Source organism: Notamacropus eugenii, chromosome 2, assembly GCF_028372415.1.
Source record: "Notamacropus eugenii isolate mMacEug1 chromosome 2, mMacEug1.pri_v2, whole genome shotgun sequence".
NCBI classification, from domain to species: domain Eukaryota; kingdom Metazoa; phylum Chordata; class Mammalia; order Diprotodontia; family Macropodidae; genus Notamacropus; species Notamacropus eugenii.
In genome coordinates, this window is record NC_092873.1 from 11,665,617 (window position 1) to 11,680,774 (window position 15,158).

Here is a 15,158-nt window from a genome sequence, read left to right on the forward strand (position 1 = left end):
TAAAGAGAAAGGCAGAAAGTCAGTTCTACCTACACAAAAACTGACTGTGTATTAGGGCATAAAATATGCTCAGTTAAATGCAAAAGAGCCGAAATAATGAATACATCCTTTTTAGATCACAATGCAATAAAAATTACAATCAATAAAGAACCCCAAAAAGATGGATTAACCAGCTAACCAGATCAACTAAACCAGTACTTACAGAAAATTTTTATCTCTAAATATTTTCATCAATATAATATATAAAGAGCAAATCAATTAACTGGTCATAAAATGGAGAGAGAGAGAGAGAGAGAGAGAGAGAGAGAGAGAGAGAGAGAGAGAGAGAGGGAGGCAGGGAGAGAATGGCTAATACACCAAATTGGAAATCCTGAACAAAGAGAGATTAAAAAAACTGAAATTAAGAAAATCTTTAAATTAATGAATAAAACAAGAAACTAGTTTTTTTTGTGAATAAAATGAAATATGTAAACGATTGTTCAAGGCAGAGGCAAGATGGCAGGGTAGAAAGATGGACCTGTAGCAGCTCCCTCACATAACCAATAAAATACCTGTAAAAATGATTCTAAAAAAAACTGTAGAGCAGCAGAAGCCACAAAACTACAGAGTGAGGGAGATTTTTTAGCCCAGGACAGCCTGGAAGGCCTACAAGAAGGGTCTATCGCACCAGGCCAGGTTGGAACCCAGGCCAGCAAGGGCCACAGCACAGCAGGGAAAGGACGAGAACAGGCTTCAGGGAGCCACCAGCAGCAAAAGTTCCTAGATTGCTCAACCCACAAATACCACAGAGAATTTCAAAGGTCAGTGGGAGGGCTCCTTCACCCAGGAGAGGGAAAGAAGTTCAGGCCCCACCAGCAGCAGCCACTGCAGCCCTAGCCTCCAATTTTGGAGCCCTCCCCTTAAAACCACTGGGGAAATTGAGCAGATGATGTGAATCTCAGTCCTTAGTAGCAGCCTGGGCCTGGGAACCTTCCACTAAAGCACCAGGGGTAATTGAGCTGCTGATCTGAAACTCAGTCCTGAGTGCTGCCTTGGGATGAGGAGGAGTGCCGATGTGGCAGAGGTGGAGGCAATTTTGGAGAGGGAATTCTACTCACAGGTTCTGGGCAGAAAAGTTTTTAGTTGCTCCCAGACCAGTTCGCGGGCCAGGAGAGTAGTAAACTCTTCTTTGATTGTGCCACCCTGGAGGAACTGAGAACTTACAGGTCCCCAGAGTATACCCTCCTCTTGACCAAGGACTCCAAATTCAAGTAACTGGCTGGGAAAAAGCCCAAGAAGGAGAAAAAGTAAGACTACAGAAGGTTACTTTGTTGGTGAACATGTATTTTCTTCCATCCTTTCAGATGAGGAAGAACAAAGCACACCATCAGAGGAAATCAAGGCTTCTGCATCCAAGACCTTCAAAATAAATATGCAATGGTCTTAGGTCATGGAAGAGCTCAAAAAGGATTTTGAAAATCAAGTAAGAGAGGTGGAGGAAAAATTGGGAAGAGAAATGAGAGTGATGCAAGACAGTCATGAAAAGTAGGTCAACACCTTGAGAAAGGAGACCCCAAAAAATGCTGAAGAAAATAACATCTTTAAAAATAGGCTAACTCAATTGGCAAAAAAGATGCGAAAAGAAAATGAGGAGAAGAATGCTTTAAAAAGTAGAATTAGCCAAATGGAAAAGGAGGTTCAAAAACTCTTTGAAGAAAAGAGTTCTTTAAAAATTAGAATGGAGCAGATGGAAGCTAATGACTTTATCAGAAACCAAGAAATTACAAAACAAAACCAAAAGATTGAAAAAATGGAAGATAATGTGAAATATGTCATTGGACAAACAACTGACCTGGAAAATAGATCCAGGAGAGACAATTTAAAAATTACGGAACTACCTGAAAATCATGATCAAAAAGGAGCCTAGACATCATATTTCATGAAATTATCAAGGAAAATCGCCCTAATATCCTAGAACCAGCGGGTAAAACAAATATTGAAAGACACGATTGCTTAACTTGCTTTAAAAAAAAGAAATCCATTGGTGCAGAGTAGAAGGACAGACCTGCTCTTAGCTCTACCTCCAAAGCCCATAAAATACCTGCAAAATATGACTCTAAACAAATTCTAGAGCAGCAGAAGCCACAAAACGGCAGAGTGAAAGAGATTCCCAGCCTAAGACACCCTGGAAGGCTGGCAAGTGTTGCACCAGGCTCAGAGCAGAACACAGCCCAGCCTTGGCCACATGGCACAGCAGAGACAGGACTGGAGCAGGCAGAATCCCATGCAGCACATGTGGTTCCAAGATTTCTCACCCCCAAAATGCAAAAAGCAGCTTCAAAGGTCAGTGAGAAACTTCCACCTGGGTGAAGGGAGTAGTGTCCAGCTCTAGCCTCGGGCCCAGGGCAGCAGAAGTCACTGTGGCACAGCGTCCATTTTTGGAGCCATGGGCCCAAAGACCTGGGTGAATTGAGCTGCTAATATGAATCTTAGCCCTAAGTGGTGGCCCAGTGATGAGGAGAAGCACTGGTGTGGTGGAGCAAGAGGCAGTTGGGGAAAGGGAACCCTATTCACAGACTCTGGGTAGAAAATTTTTTGTTTGTTCCCAGACTAGGGCACAGGCCAGGAGAGAAGTAAACTCCTCTCTCTGGATTGTGCCACCTTGGAGGAACTGAGAACTGACAGGTCCCTGAAGTGTAGCCTCCACTTGACAAAGGACTCAAAAGTCAAGTAACTGGTTGGGAAAAATGCCCCAAAAAGGGAAAAAATAAGACTATAGAAGGTTATTTTCTTGATGAAGAGGTATTTTCCCCATCCCTTCAGATGAGGAAGAACAAAACATACCATTAGAGGAAAACATCAAAGTCAAAGCTTCTTCATCCAAAGCCTCCAAAATAAATTTGCAATGGTCTCACGCCATGGAAGAGCTCAAAAAAAATGTTGAAAATCAAGCAAGAGAGGTGGAGGAAAACTAGGGAAGAAAAATGAAAATGATGAAAGATAATCATGAAAAGCAAGTCAACAGCTTCCTAAAGGAGACCCCCCACCCCCCAAAAAAAAACCCTAAAGAAAATAACACTTTTACAAAAGAGGACCATGACATCAGGGAGGTGATTCTATCACATACAAGTGAATTGGATTTAAATGAGGGAAGACTATGAAAGGTCACCAGTCTTATTTCCTCCCCTGGGGTCATTTGGGTCCAGTGGTGAAAGATCAGGACCACTGGAGATGACCTTGGATGCAGTGGGAGACCTTGGTCTTCTTTAAGCTAAGGTTTTTAATAGTTCTATTTGACTGAGGAAACACCAATTAAGTGATTGAGATTAAGGTGAGAAATGAGGCAGAGAATGGTCTCTTTATCTAGTTTAAAAGTAGTACAACTGTGAGGAGAAGACCTTCAGTGTTTCAGAACAGAAACAATTGCTTTCTACATTCAGATGATAAAAATTTCTTAGAAATAAGTTGAGTTGAATATATAAATTATTTATATTCTGAAGGGATACATCACACATTGGACAAATCAGGATCAGATTCAGGAAGGAGGCAAATTTTCAGCCCAAACTGGAAGATCACTCTAAACACAGAGTTCATTGATGCTTGTGAGCACATACTTCTAAAGAAAAGGACCAGTGATTCATCTTTTCAGGGAAAATGAGAAGTGAGAGAGACCATTCCCTGGGAATTTTCTGAGGTGAGGAACAGAAAAAATATTTCTTCCATCTAAAGTCTTCAGGGTCATACACAAGTATAAAATGTGACATAGGAGTATAGTGACCATGGGCTGGGCAGATATTTACTTGGTTTAAACCATCAGAGTTAAATCGTTATAGTATGACCTCATCTAGAAGACAGAGTGAGTTCCCTGATGGAAGGGAATGTTTCCCAATTTTTTGTTCTCCTTTGGCAAGGACCATGGCTAGTTCATCTTAATGATTGTTTATTGACTCACTGATGCTGCACGAGAGCAAATAATGAAGGATTGGCTGTTTTAAATACAAAGAACACATCACATGAAAATGCATGACAGTATTGGACTCCCTTACCTGTGGAATTTTATAAAGTTTGAGAATGGTGGCCATGGCCATGGACAGCGTTGCTGACATCCCTCCAATGACAGCCACTGAATTGGATTCTGTGCCACAGCTATAGTTAGGGATAGTTGGAGTGCTACCCGACAGCCATATCAAGGAGCTTTCTGTAGCTTATCTGTCATGATGGAAATTATTAAGCAACTGGTAACCCAAGATGATGTTCGGCAGCAAATGGGAATTCTTGTTGATCTCATCCACAGCAAATTGGAGAATAAGGAAATGTTGGTAATGTTTGCGCAATGCCCTAAGGTGAGATAAAAAAATATAAAAAAATAGACAAACTCCATATGGACAGAAAAAGCAAGGTGTCATAGTAGAGTATTGGACAAAGAGTAAGGAACTCCTTTCTTAAATGGTCAAATCATCACATCACCATTAGCACTAATGTCCATATCAGTAAAATGAGAGATTTGGACTAAACGTTGTCGAAGGTCCTTTCAAGAACACACACACACACACACACACACACACACACAGAGAGAGACAGAGAGGCAGGGAGGGAGAGAGGGGGAGGAAGGTAAGGAGGGAGAAAGATGGGGGGAGCGAAATGATGATGTGCTTTAGACATTAGAATATGTCCAGTCTTGCAATGGAACTGAGCAAACAAGGCACTCTGGTTTTCTATCTTGTGCAAATATAGATTTCCTATCTTGTGCAAGTTCTAATTCTGAACTTGCAATTGAGAGATATTTGAATGGCCCCATCATCATGCAAAACATATTAGCTAGGAAAAGATAAATATATTGATCAATGTAATTTCTACATATAGTTTAATGATTTTTAAGATTACATGTTGAGGTGAAAATGGAATACATACATGAAAATGTAATGGGTAACTCTGAAAGATTCAAGGTGAAGTATTCTTCTCACTCTTTCTGAAATAAGTACATGAAATACAGGAGGAAGTATCTCCAAATCTGGAATTTTAGGGCCTTTTTATTGACCCTACAGTCACCTTCTTGTCTTATTCAGATAAGAAACAATGTTCCTCTGTTCGAAACCAAATAACTGAGAACCAGAAAATCAACCAGTCAACACTTGCTAAGCACCATATGCCAGGTATTATAGTAAGCAATGAGGTTACAAGAAGCCGCAAAAGAAGGTCCTGTCCTCAAGGAGATCACATCTCAATGGAAAAGCAAGTATGCATAACTCTGTTTGACAGAGGCAGAGAGACAGACAAACAGAGTGAGAGAAAGAGAAACAGAGAAAGAGACAGACAGACAAACAGGCAGGCAGCTGTATATTTAAGAGACATTGCCAAGCTGAAATTGGCAGGCTTTGATAACAGTTTGGATAAGTGGGGAGAGGGATAGAGGGGAATGTAAGATTGCTCTAAGGGTGCCAGTCAGAGGACATGGAAAGATGGTGTTGTCCTCTACAGTAATAGGGAAAAAGTTTAAGGGCAAGAGATTGATTTCCATTTGGGATATACAAAACTTGAACTGCCTACAGGACATTTACTTCAAGAAATCTAAAAGGCAACTGTTGATATGAGATGTGAGGTCAGCAGAGAACTTGGGCCAGGATAGGTAAATCTGAGAATCCTCAGCAGAGAGACGCTATGTAAATCACGGGAACTGATAAAATAACCAAGTGAACTAGTAGAGTGGGTTAGAGATATGGGACGTGAGGGACACTTGCAGTTAGAGAGGGGGATCTGAAGAGGATCCATGAAAGGAGCCAGAGAATGAGCAGTAAGAAAAGGAGAAGGAGGAGAGGGGAAAACTGCTCCCTAAAACCTAGAGAGAAGATAGCACTGAGGAGGAGTGATCAACAGTGTCTAAGGTGGCAGAGAGGACAAGAAGAATGAAGAAGAGAAATGAAATAATGGTCTCAAAGTCACAGTGAAGCAAACTGAAAGACAGTACCTGCAGTTTCCAATGAGCAGAGACTGAAATGATTAACAAGTGATTTCAATCAGCTTACAAGCATTTATGAGGCCCCTAGTAGAGTTCTGGCATTTGCAAGTCATGGGGGTGTAGAGACAAGAGTGAAAAAAAAATACCTATTCTCAAAGAGTTTACATTCTAGCCAGCAGAGAAAACATGATCACATAGCAAGCACTGTATTAAATTAGAGACAATAGTGATAAAATATGACTTTGAAGAAGTCACTAACTTGACTCAGAGGGAGCAAAAAAGACTTCAGGTCAAAAAAGCTGAAATATAAATGAAATCAGGAATTCTGAGACATGGAAGCAAGGAGATATTGCATTCCTGGTCTGGGAGACAGTATTCCCAAAAGCACAAAAATGAGAGATGGAGTGTGGAACATGAAGAATGGTGTGCACACTTTGGCTTTATTAGAAAGGTCACAAAAGATATTGAAGGATAGTAAATATAGATATTTAGGCATGGCCCCACGTAGAATGATGTCAAATGCTTATGAAGATTACCTTTGACCACAGAAGTACCAGAAAGTAATTCAAATTTAACAAATAGGTAAGTGCCACGCTGAATGTTGAAATTTATGAAAATCCCTTAAACATCGTTAGGTAGACTAGCAAATGTCAGAACAGATGTGTGGCAGAAGAACCAGTAGGAGACCATTTCAATGCTCCATCAAAGAGGTTACCAATTCTTGACAGGAAGTCATTCAGTGTTCAATGGAGAACAACTATAAGAGATTGTAGTTTGGCAGAAATGATGATTGTACAAATGACTGAATATTTTCATCAGACACTAGATTAAATGGAGAGAGAATGGGCATTTATGTGAATAGGACAGCGAATATAAAAAAAAGGAAAAAGTAGATGAAACTAACGTTTTGTGTTTTATCAGCATAATTTAGGGCAATATTCTCAGCGAAGAATATGGAGAGTGAGGTGATATTGAAAATTTCCCAATTCAAGTGAAGGTTTTGAATGGCTGCTGTGGAAAGAAGAGGCAATCAATTGGGGAGTAGTACATGATTGTCTTGTAGCAGTGAGAGCCCAACTGAGATGATATGATACAAATTTGTAGTGGATCCATTTCTCAATACATTACAACTTTCTTAAATTTCTTAATAACACCTGGGTAGCATTTGAAGAAGATACAGGGAGTAATGTGGAAGTAGGGTTTGGCAAGGCTCAAATGGAAGTTATTGGGACTGTTTGGGAAGTCACTTAACCACAGTGGGAAAGACAATTATTAGTTCATTCATCAGGGTTTTTCATCCATTTATTTTGAGTATATGTGTGTATATACACATATATATATTGGCATGTTTGTAAATATGTATAGATATGTATATGTGTATGAATATGTACATATACGTGTGTGTGTTGATAAGTATGTGTTCAAAGTGCTAAGGATTAAAATAAAAAATATAAAATCCTATGCATTTCTACCTTCTGTTTAATTGATGGTAAATCACCTACATACACAAAATCAAAATACACAACACATGCATAAAAATAAATGCAATAAAATTTCTCTATTTTGGTTACAGTAACAGGAAAACTCAGGAAAACACTTCTTCTAGCAAGTGGTACCAACAGCAACTTTAAAAAATTTTGAATGTCCAAGTACATGTGAAATCATCTTCCAAGCATTGGTATTACAAATATATCATTGATGGAGGCATGATTTCAGATATGAGATGCAGCAGTAAATCAGGTTGGATTCAGTATAGATTACTTGAAGGGGACTGTTGTGCAGTAAACCTACAAAGGGTGTTGAGGCATGGGTGAGAGACTGAACTTAGCAGATGAGCTCTTATTTATGCTTACAGACATTGAAAACCCAATGTTATTCTTTGGCCTAAAGCAGAGGAATGATATGGAGACACACACTGATGTTTTCAAATGCTGTTCTTACTGCACTGTGAAGCCTCAAACAATAGATCACAAAGATTAATCTCTATGAAATATATGATAGAGGTCTCCTGACATTTTATTTAAATTTTTCATTGGGGAGGTTTCCAAATCAATAGAATTTGGTCCATCATAATAGTTTTCATGTTTCCCATTTCCTTTTACAAATCACTCATTCATTTTTGCCAGACTTCTTGCCATTTTCCATTTCCTCTCCAAATTTTTACATTTTTTTCTACAATGCTATGCCCAGAAAGTAACAAAATAAACCTCATGTGTTCTGGCTAGTGTCTTGTACTGAGAGACTATCATATTCTTTGTAATAGAAAATTCTCTTTAAATCACTGAGTATTTCACTACAACCCTCAAATAATTCTTTTGTTAGTAAACACCCCTCAATACTGGTCTTCTTATATTGTTGATTTTGAAGGCAGAATGAAGATTGCATTTATTACTATTAATTTTCTCCTTACTTGATTCAGTGCCATCCTTGAGCCTTCCAAGATTGTGTAGTGTCTTACATTCCTTATGGCAGAATTTATAAATCCCTCCTAAATCTGCATCATCTGCAAATTTGATAAACTGCACTCTTGTCCTTCACTAAGTCTTTGGTGGAGTCACTGGGGTTTTCCCCAGTGTATATAAAAGTTGATGAGTAATAATTTTTTTTTTGGCTTTAGAAGAAAGAGAATCCTAATAGTTAATGCTTTTAAGATACACTTTCTTCATGTGATTGCTGCAGTACCTTCTACATTCAAAGAATAAACTTATGATCAGAATAAAGACAAGATGAAGAAATTCTGGCAGGATAAAAGGAAAAAGTAAGAATATTTAATTAGAAGAAGGACTGAGAAGGAGAACTTTGAGGGAAGAATAATCAGCCATGAAAAATGAAAAAAGAATGAAATGAGAGTAAGGCAAGTAGTGATCAGAAACTTCTCATGCCCAGGTCTTAGCAAAATTTCACATACTGGGTACATAAGGAGCAACTAGAAATACTGAAAGTTTCACATATCTCAATTAGGAGACATTCTAGTAGAGAGTCCAATGATATTATCATTGATCTTATTGTAATGACCTCTTAAGGATGATTCCCAAACCAAATCTAATCACTATCATCCCCCACTAACATTTCTAAACTATTTTAAAGACATAATAGGAAAGGAAAATAAAGAAAATAGAGTAAGTGGATTGGGGATAATGATGAGTATTGAAAGGATTGTATTGAATCTGAGTTTCAAAACCTGCAAAAGGAGCAATGTCATTACTCAGAGGTGGAAAGATTTGCACAAATGATCATCTCACATTGCCATGATGGCAAATAAAAAAGACTCTTGATTCCAGGGTCACTTTTCATTTGTAAATCTCTAGCTCATGTCCTACACATGGTGTTCGGATTGTTCATCTGAATGAAATTTCTCTACAATTTATTTTATATCGACAGAAGAGCATTAAAAACTCAGTGAAACTAATGAACCTTGTCAATGGTGTGATAGAAATGACACTTGTGGTCATTGAAAACTTAATATTATTTGATGTTCTAGATATATTTTAATGTTATAATGCTAGAACTTTAAGATGGAGAACTTAGGTCAAGTGGTTCTGAAGTCCATCAAGATTTATGAGCAAAGATAGGCATTTAATGTTTTTCCCAAGTAAATTTGTCAGGCAGTTAAAACTTCATGTTTTGTGTTGGATGAAACTCTGGACTGTCTGGAGTATTCTGAATTCATTCTCTTTTCTGCTGCCTACAACAGTTAACTTTAGATCCATCCCTCCAGTTTGTGGTATAAGAATACAGAAACTGCTGCCACCCAAACTTTACCCAAGCTTAGCAGTGAAGTTACCTACAGAACTTCTTCCTCACATATGGGTCTGATAAGGAATATTTGCTCCCATAATAACTAGTTGTCAATCAGCCCATTCTTAGCAAATATAGATCTGCACCCCAACTTTGAGTGTATTTCCTTCATAATGTGTCTCCCTCATCCTTGTACAGGGTGAGTTTTTCATCTGTTTAAAAGTACATATAGGGTGTGTATGGATAGTCCCTATTTCTCTTCTTCCTGTACTGCACATTAATAAATCCTTTCATTTATCAGTTTTCTGAGCACCAGGCTTCTAGAAATTGTAAAACTCAGGTCTTTTCTTTAAACAGTTCTCTGAAGCTAAATAAAACACAACTCTACCAGCAAACTAGTCAGTCAGAAATATGGATGACTATTTCATCAATCAGAAAAATAAAAATCACTTACTGTGGGTTTGGAGCAGTCCAGACGGGAGGAGTTTGGAAGAAAAATTTGTCATTTAGCTGTGCTAACTTCAGATACAAGGAGAAGAAGCCCCCTATGACAAGGTCCCCTTCTTTTCTGTATGTGGGACTGTAAGCTCTTTCTATGTGACAAGGACTCTTCTCCGTGTGGTATTCCAAATGAGAAAACTGTAAAACTAGGACCACAAATAACCTAGAGAAGAAGAGCCCCAGTTTCCCCAGGCCCATAGCCATTATCCCAAGTCTCTAAAGAGCCAGGAAGTAAAGAATTCTAAGGTGACTGGGAGTTATCATTCATTTAACTGCAGTGACCTCTGTTGCCAAACGCTTTTCTTTTCTAATGGATGCTCAGACTTTAACACTCCCTCTCACATTGACAAGCAGAATGTGAGACAGGAAGCAGGCCTCAGGACAAAGGCAAAAGCTAGAAAGATGAGGGAATACTTATGGGATATTTTTGCCCCCTGGATATTATTCTCTTTGTTCCCTGTGGATGGATTAGGAAAGGAGAGGCTTCTTAGTGACTTGTGGGTTCAAGTCAAACAATATTTTGATCAGAATCTGAGATTGAAGGTCTCTGAGGACTGTCTTGCCCAGAAACTTTACATCTGCTTCCTTCATCTTGGGAACTTCAAAAACTTAAGCATAAAAAAAAAGGTTTGGGGATCTCCTTCCCTGTCTTGAGTCCTTGGAGCCTTCACAGTTTCCATGGGTTCTGAGATGTCCACAGGACCCTCTGATATCTCTCAACTTGGTTTCATGGGTCTTCTAGAGTATTACTTACATTCCTCCCAAGGTAGATCTCTGCAGTGACTCAAAATGAGACTATGTTGTATCAGTCAGAGGACCATGTGACATGACAAGTGTAGAAAGTGTGAATGATAGTGATGAGGCCTAGGCCCACAAGGTCCCAGATTGAGATGAATTTTACATTTTTTTTAGCCATGATAGAATTATTCACATCACTTAGGCCAATAGAAGTACACACTAAACCACTCTTGATTGAATGAATAACAATAATAGCAATAGAATTCTGAATAATGTTTTTCCCTTGATAAATCACATTCCTGGAAAGTCTGCCTGTTTGGAAAGCATTGTCTGAGTAGGACAACTACCTCCTACAGGCAATTGAGAAGGATTGTAGTAGCTCAAAGTCTGTGACACCTGAGATGAATGACCAGAACTACTGGCTTCATTTTCATCCAGGTTAAAGAGCTTTTTCACTGACCTTTGAAGCTGTCTTTGGTGTTTGTGGGTTGAGAAATCTGGGAACCGAAGCTGCTAATGGTGCTTTTACACTCTGATGCTAGCTGCAGTCCTGTCTGTGCCTTGCAGCACAGCTAACTCTGAGCTGCGCTCCACTCTGAGCCCAGTGAGATAGACTCTTCCTGTCAGCCTTCCAGGTTGTCTTAGGCTGGAAATCTCTTTCACCCTCTCATTTTGTAGCTTCTGCTGCTCCAGAATTTCTTTAGAGTCATTTTTCCAAGTATGTTATGGGCTATGGGGATAGAGCTAGAGCAGGTCAATCCTTCTACTCTGCCATCTTGGCTCCACCCCTGCCTAAGGAATTTATTCTTAAAAATTTCTTTGTCATACATATAACTTTGCTATCTATTAAAGACAAAAGCAAATTTGCATACTAATGAGATGAATGTGCTTGTTTATTTTGACCAAGAATTAACTTGGCAGAATACTTGATACTGCAGGGCATAGCATCTTCAATCTTTTTCAGTTGATCTTGATTTTATAATCATTAATGCTGAAAACTCTGCTGCCCGTAAATACATAGTAGAAAATGGCAGAAGTATGTTTAGGGCCATTTCAGAAATTCTATCCTAATCCCAAGCCAAGGTTGACTTAAGGACTTAATATGTACAGTGAAAACATTGCAGTTCATAATATGCAATGTATTGACTCTGAGCCAAAGTGTTTCTGATGGAGTTCTATGATATTGCATTCACAAGCAAAGCTGTGTGGTGCAACATAGGCAAGCACTCCCAGAAACACCTCAGATTCATTACCTCTTTGATTTTGAATTAATTTTTAGCCTTTGACCTTTCAGAAAACTTTTACTGTTGTCAAATTTTGAGAGACTCACACAGTCAGTTGTGACCCCATATGGGATCCCAACCCACTGTTTAAGAAGTGCTGCCTCAGAGGATTACAAGGTAAAGTTGGAGAAATTGCTAGAACACGTGAGGAAGCAAATGGCAGAAACTTTGTAGTTTCAGATCCAAGGAGAAGAGACCTCTATCATTTGGCTGAAAATGGTGAAGAGCCAGAAATGGAATGTTATAGCTAAATTTGATAAGCCTCAAGGCTTGCTGGCTGAGGAGGAGCAAAGGCTCCTACAGAAGCTGGAGAAGAGAGTGAGACTGCCAAAGCCCAGGGAGAACAAAGTCAAACTGATTTAGCAGAGCCATTCTTTAGAAAAGCTGATCACACATTGAGAGGGAAGATGCCAGCGTCCTGCCTTGGGCTTATTGCAGGATGTCAGAGATAGACTGCAAAGGAGGCAGGATGGGAAGGTACAGCTGCCAGAGGTTGTTTCTAAGGAGCTGAGGTCTGTGGCTGGTAGAGATGCTGAGAGAGATTCAGAGGAGATGTGGCTCTGGATCTAGATATAGCAAATCCTCAACTGGTCTTCTCTGAAGAGAAGTATGAGATAGGGTTGGGGTTGTGGGTGGGACATGGGGAGTAAGACATACAGCAAGCATGGCCTGACAACCAGAAGAGATTTGATCCTTGTCCTTGCATGCTTGGTTATGAAAGCTTTATTTCTGGGAGACATGTTCAAGAGGTGGAGATTAAGGAAATGGTTGCTTGGGTTCTGGGAGATTGTAAAGAAAATGTTAGCAGTAAGGAGGCAGGGTGACTGTATATTGGCAATAGATTCTGGATCCTGGTATTCTTTAGACACTATTACTGTTATGTTGGTCAGACTGGGGAGTGGGGATTTTTCTGATGATGAAGCTAGACATATCTCATTTTATAGTGTAACTGATGAATCCCTTTTATTCATGTTCTCCCAGATAACCTTCTCTGGGACATTTAGACTCCTGCTCTCATCCTTATCCTCTAGCCCAATCCTTATGACCACGTTCTGAGTAATGTGAGAAGCTAGGGAATATCTGCCTCCTGACTTCTCTGACATTTTGCCTCAACCCATCCTTTGTGATGAGAAATTCTTAAGTTGCCCAGGCACCTTACAATCCCAGGGCTAGTCCTTTCCATTTGTCTCAGAAATCCAAAAGGATGTGAAGACAACAAAGAATGAAATTCTTTTTGTTTGTTTATTTTAAGCTCGTGTATATGGACTCTGTGCCACTGGGATAAATAGTTTAGTGCTAAAACATGATGCTTTCCAAATCTGTATGTACTCCACCCAAATCATTGATTTTCCCCAACAATGTCCCAAGTTGTATGAGGGAAAGATTTTTGAGCTGAGTTATGCAATCAGAATTCTAATTCTGACTTTTCTACAAGGTAGTTGTGTAACTGTGGGACTAATAATTCCATCTCTGTGTTTTGTGATGAACCTCTTAGACCAGGTAATGTTTGAGATCCTCAGTGCCTTTGTAATGTTCTAATTTTCACACCGTGTCAAAAATTATCTTTAGATGCAGTGAAATCTTGAAGGTTTTAGGGTGAGCATCAGAATGATTGAGGCCTAGGCTATGGAAATGTCTTTTGGTCCCAGTGCTGCTACAGAAATGCAGGGTATCCATGATTTTACCAAACGAGATGCCTGTGGTGAAAAGCCAAGGCATCTAAGTTATATACCAACATAAATTAGGTGTCAGCTCTTCCAAACCCAGTTTTAATATAAATGAGTTATCTCTCTGGCAAGTCATTTAACCTCTCTGGTCCTCAGGTTACTCACATGTAAGACAGAAGCATTAGATGATTTCAAAGGGTACTTTCTGTTTTAGAAGTCATTCATCCTGAATAACAAAGATAGGCAGGCCAAGGGGATCTTCAAATATAAAAGACATTTATATGGTGAATAAGCATTTATATAGGGCCACTATGGGGCAGGCACTGTACTAAGCATTTTACTGTTATCTCTTTTGAACCTCATAGCAGTCTTATGAGGTTGGTGTTTTTATCCCCATTTTACAGTTGAGGATACTAAGGCAGCTAATAAGACTGCATATGAACTCAGGTATTCTGACTTTTGGCCCAGTATTCTATCTACTATGCCACCTACATGTATTACATGTATTGTTGCATTTGCTTTTCACAACCTTGTAGGCAGGGTAAAAAGTAAGGATTCTATCTCAGACTTGCTTAAGGTATTAAGCTAGTTAATGTCAGAGCTGGGATTTGATCAAGGTTATCTAAATAATAACAGTGTGCTTTGGACTCCACCATGGCTAAAGACAGGAGAATTCTTCTGCAATTTAAAAAGACATGCTAAGATAGAAGTCCCCCAAATCACGCCTAGGTTGAACACAGACTTGGTCACCAAACTCTGACTTGTAATAAAAGGGACACTCTTTGAAGAACTGATTTGGTACATTAAAGACTAATAAAAGGAAATAAAATTTACATGACAATGGGGTCATTGTAAGACCAAGCAAAGTCGAATCTTTTGTTGCTTTTGTTTTACTAAACGTGCCACTGAATAATGTGATTAAAGAGGGTCTTTCCCACCCATTGTCAGGCCTGGGAAGTGTAATAGTAACTTAAATGGAAAGATTTTTCTCATTAATTAATAGGCCATATGATCTACTTAAATCATCTGGAAGCCTAAGTCACATGTGGTAGGAGGTGCTTGCTGAACAGACAGAACAGGAAGGGTGAAGTGGAACTGGGAGGAAGTGAGTGAGGAGACTCGGGTCAAAGGGGAAAGAACACAGATGAAATGATGCAGAAAGGCTCAGGTTTATGACAGCTGATAGTGAGAGGACCCTGGTTGAGGGAGAGGAATTTTGAGAATAGCTTTGCCCCCTACTGTGATCATGTTTATTAGCTTGTTGGCCATCATGATGGATTTTGCTTTCTAGTTCTA

At 39.3% G+C, this 15,158-nt stretch overlaps 1 protein-coding gene and 1 pseudogene across 1 annotated transcript in view; one reads left to right on the plus strand and one right to left on the minus strand.

Moving 5' to 3' along the window:
• LOC140523412 (vomeronasal type-2 receptor 26-like) overlaps positions 1-10,372 on the minus strand; it is a 34,597-nt gene extending 24,225 nt beyond the window's left edge. Inside the window, 2 exon segments of the mRNA XM_072638295.1 lie at positions 4,026-4,317; positions 10,128-10,372. Of these exon segments, the coding sequence (XP_072494396.1) occupies positions 4,026-4,317; positions 10,128-10,372 (537 nt within the window).
• A 480-nt stretch (positions 10,373-10,852) lies between these two features.
• On the plus strand, positions 10,853-13,251 carry LOC140522508 (E3 ubiquitin-protein ligase TRIM11 pseudogene; annotated as a pseudogene).
• Positions 13,252-15,158: the final 1,907 nt, after the last annotated feature.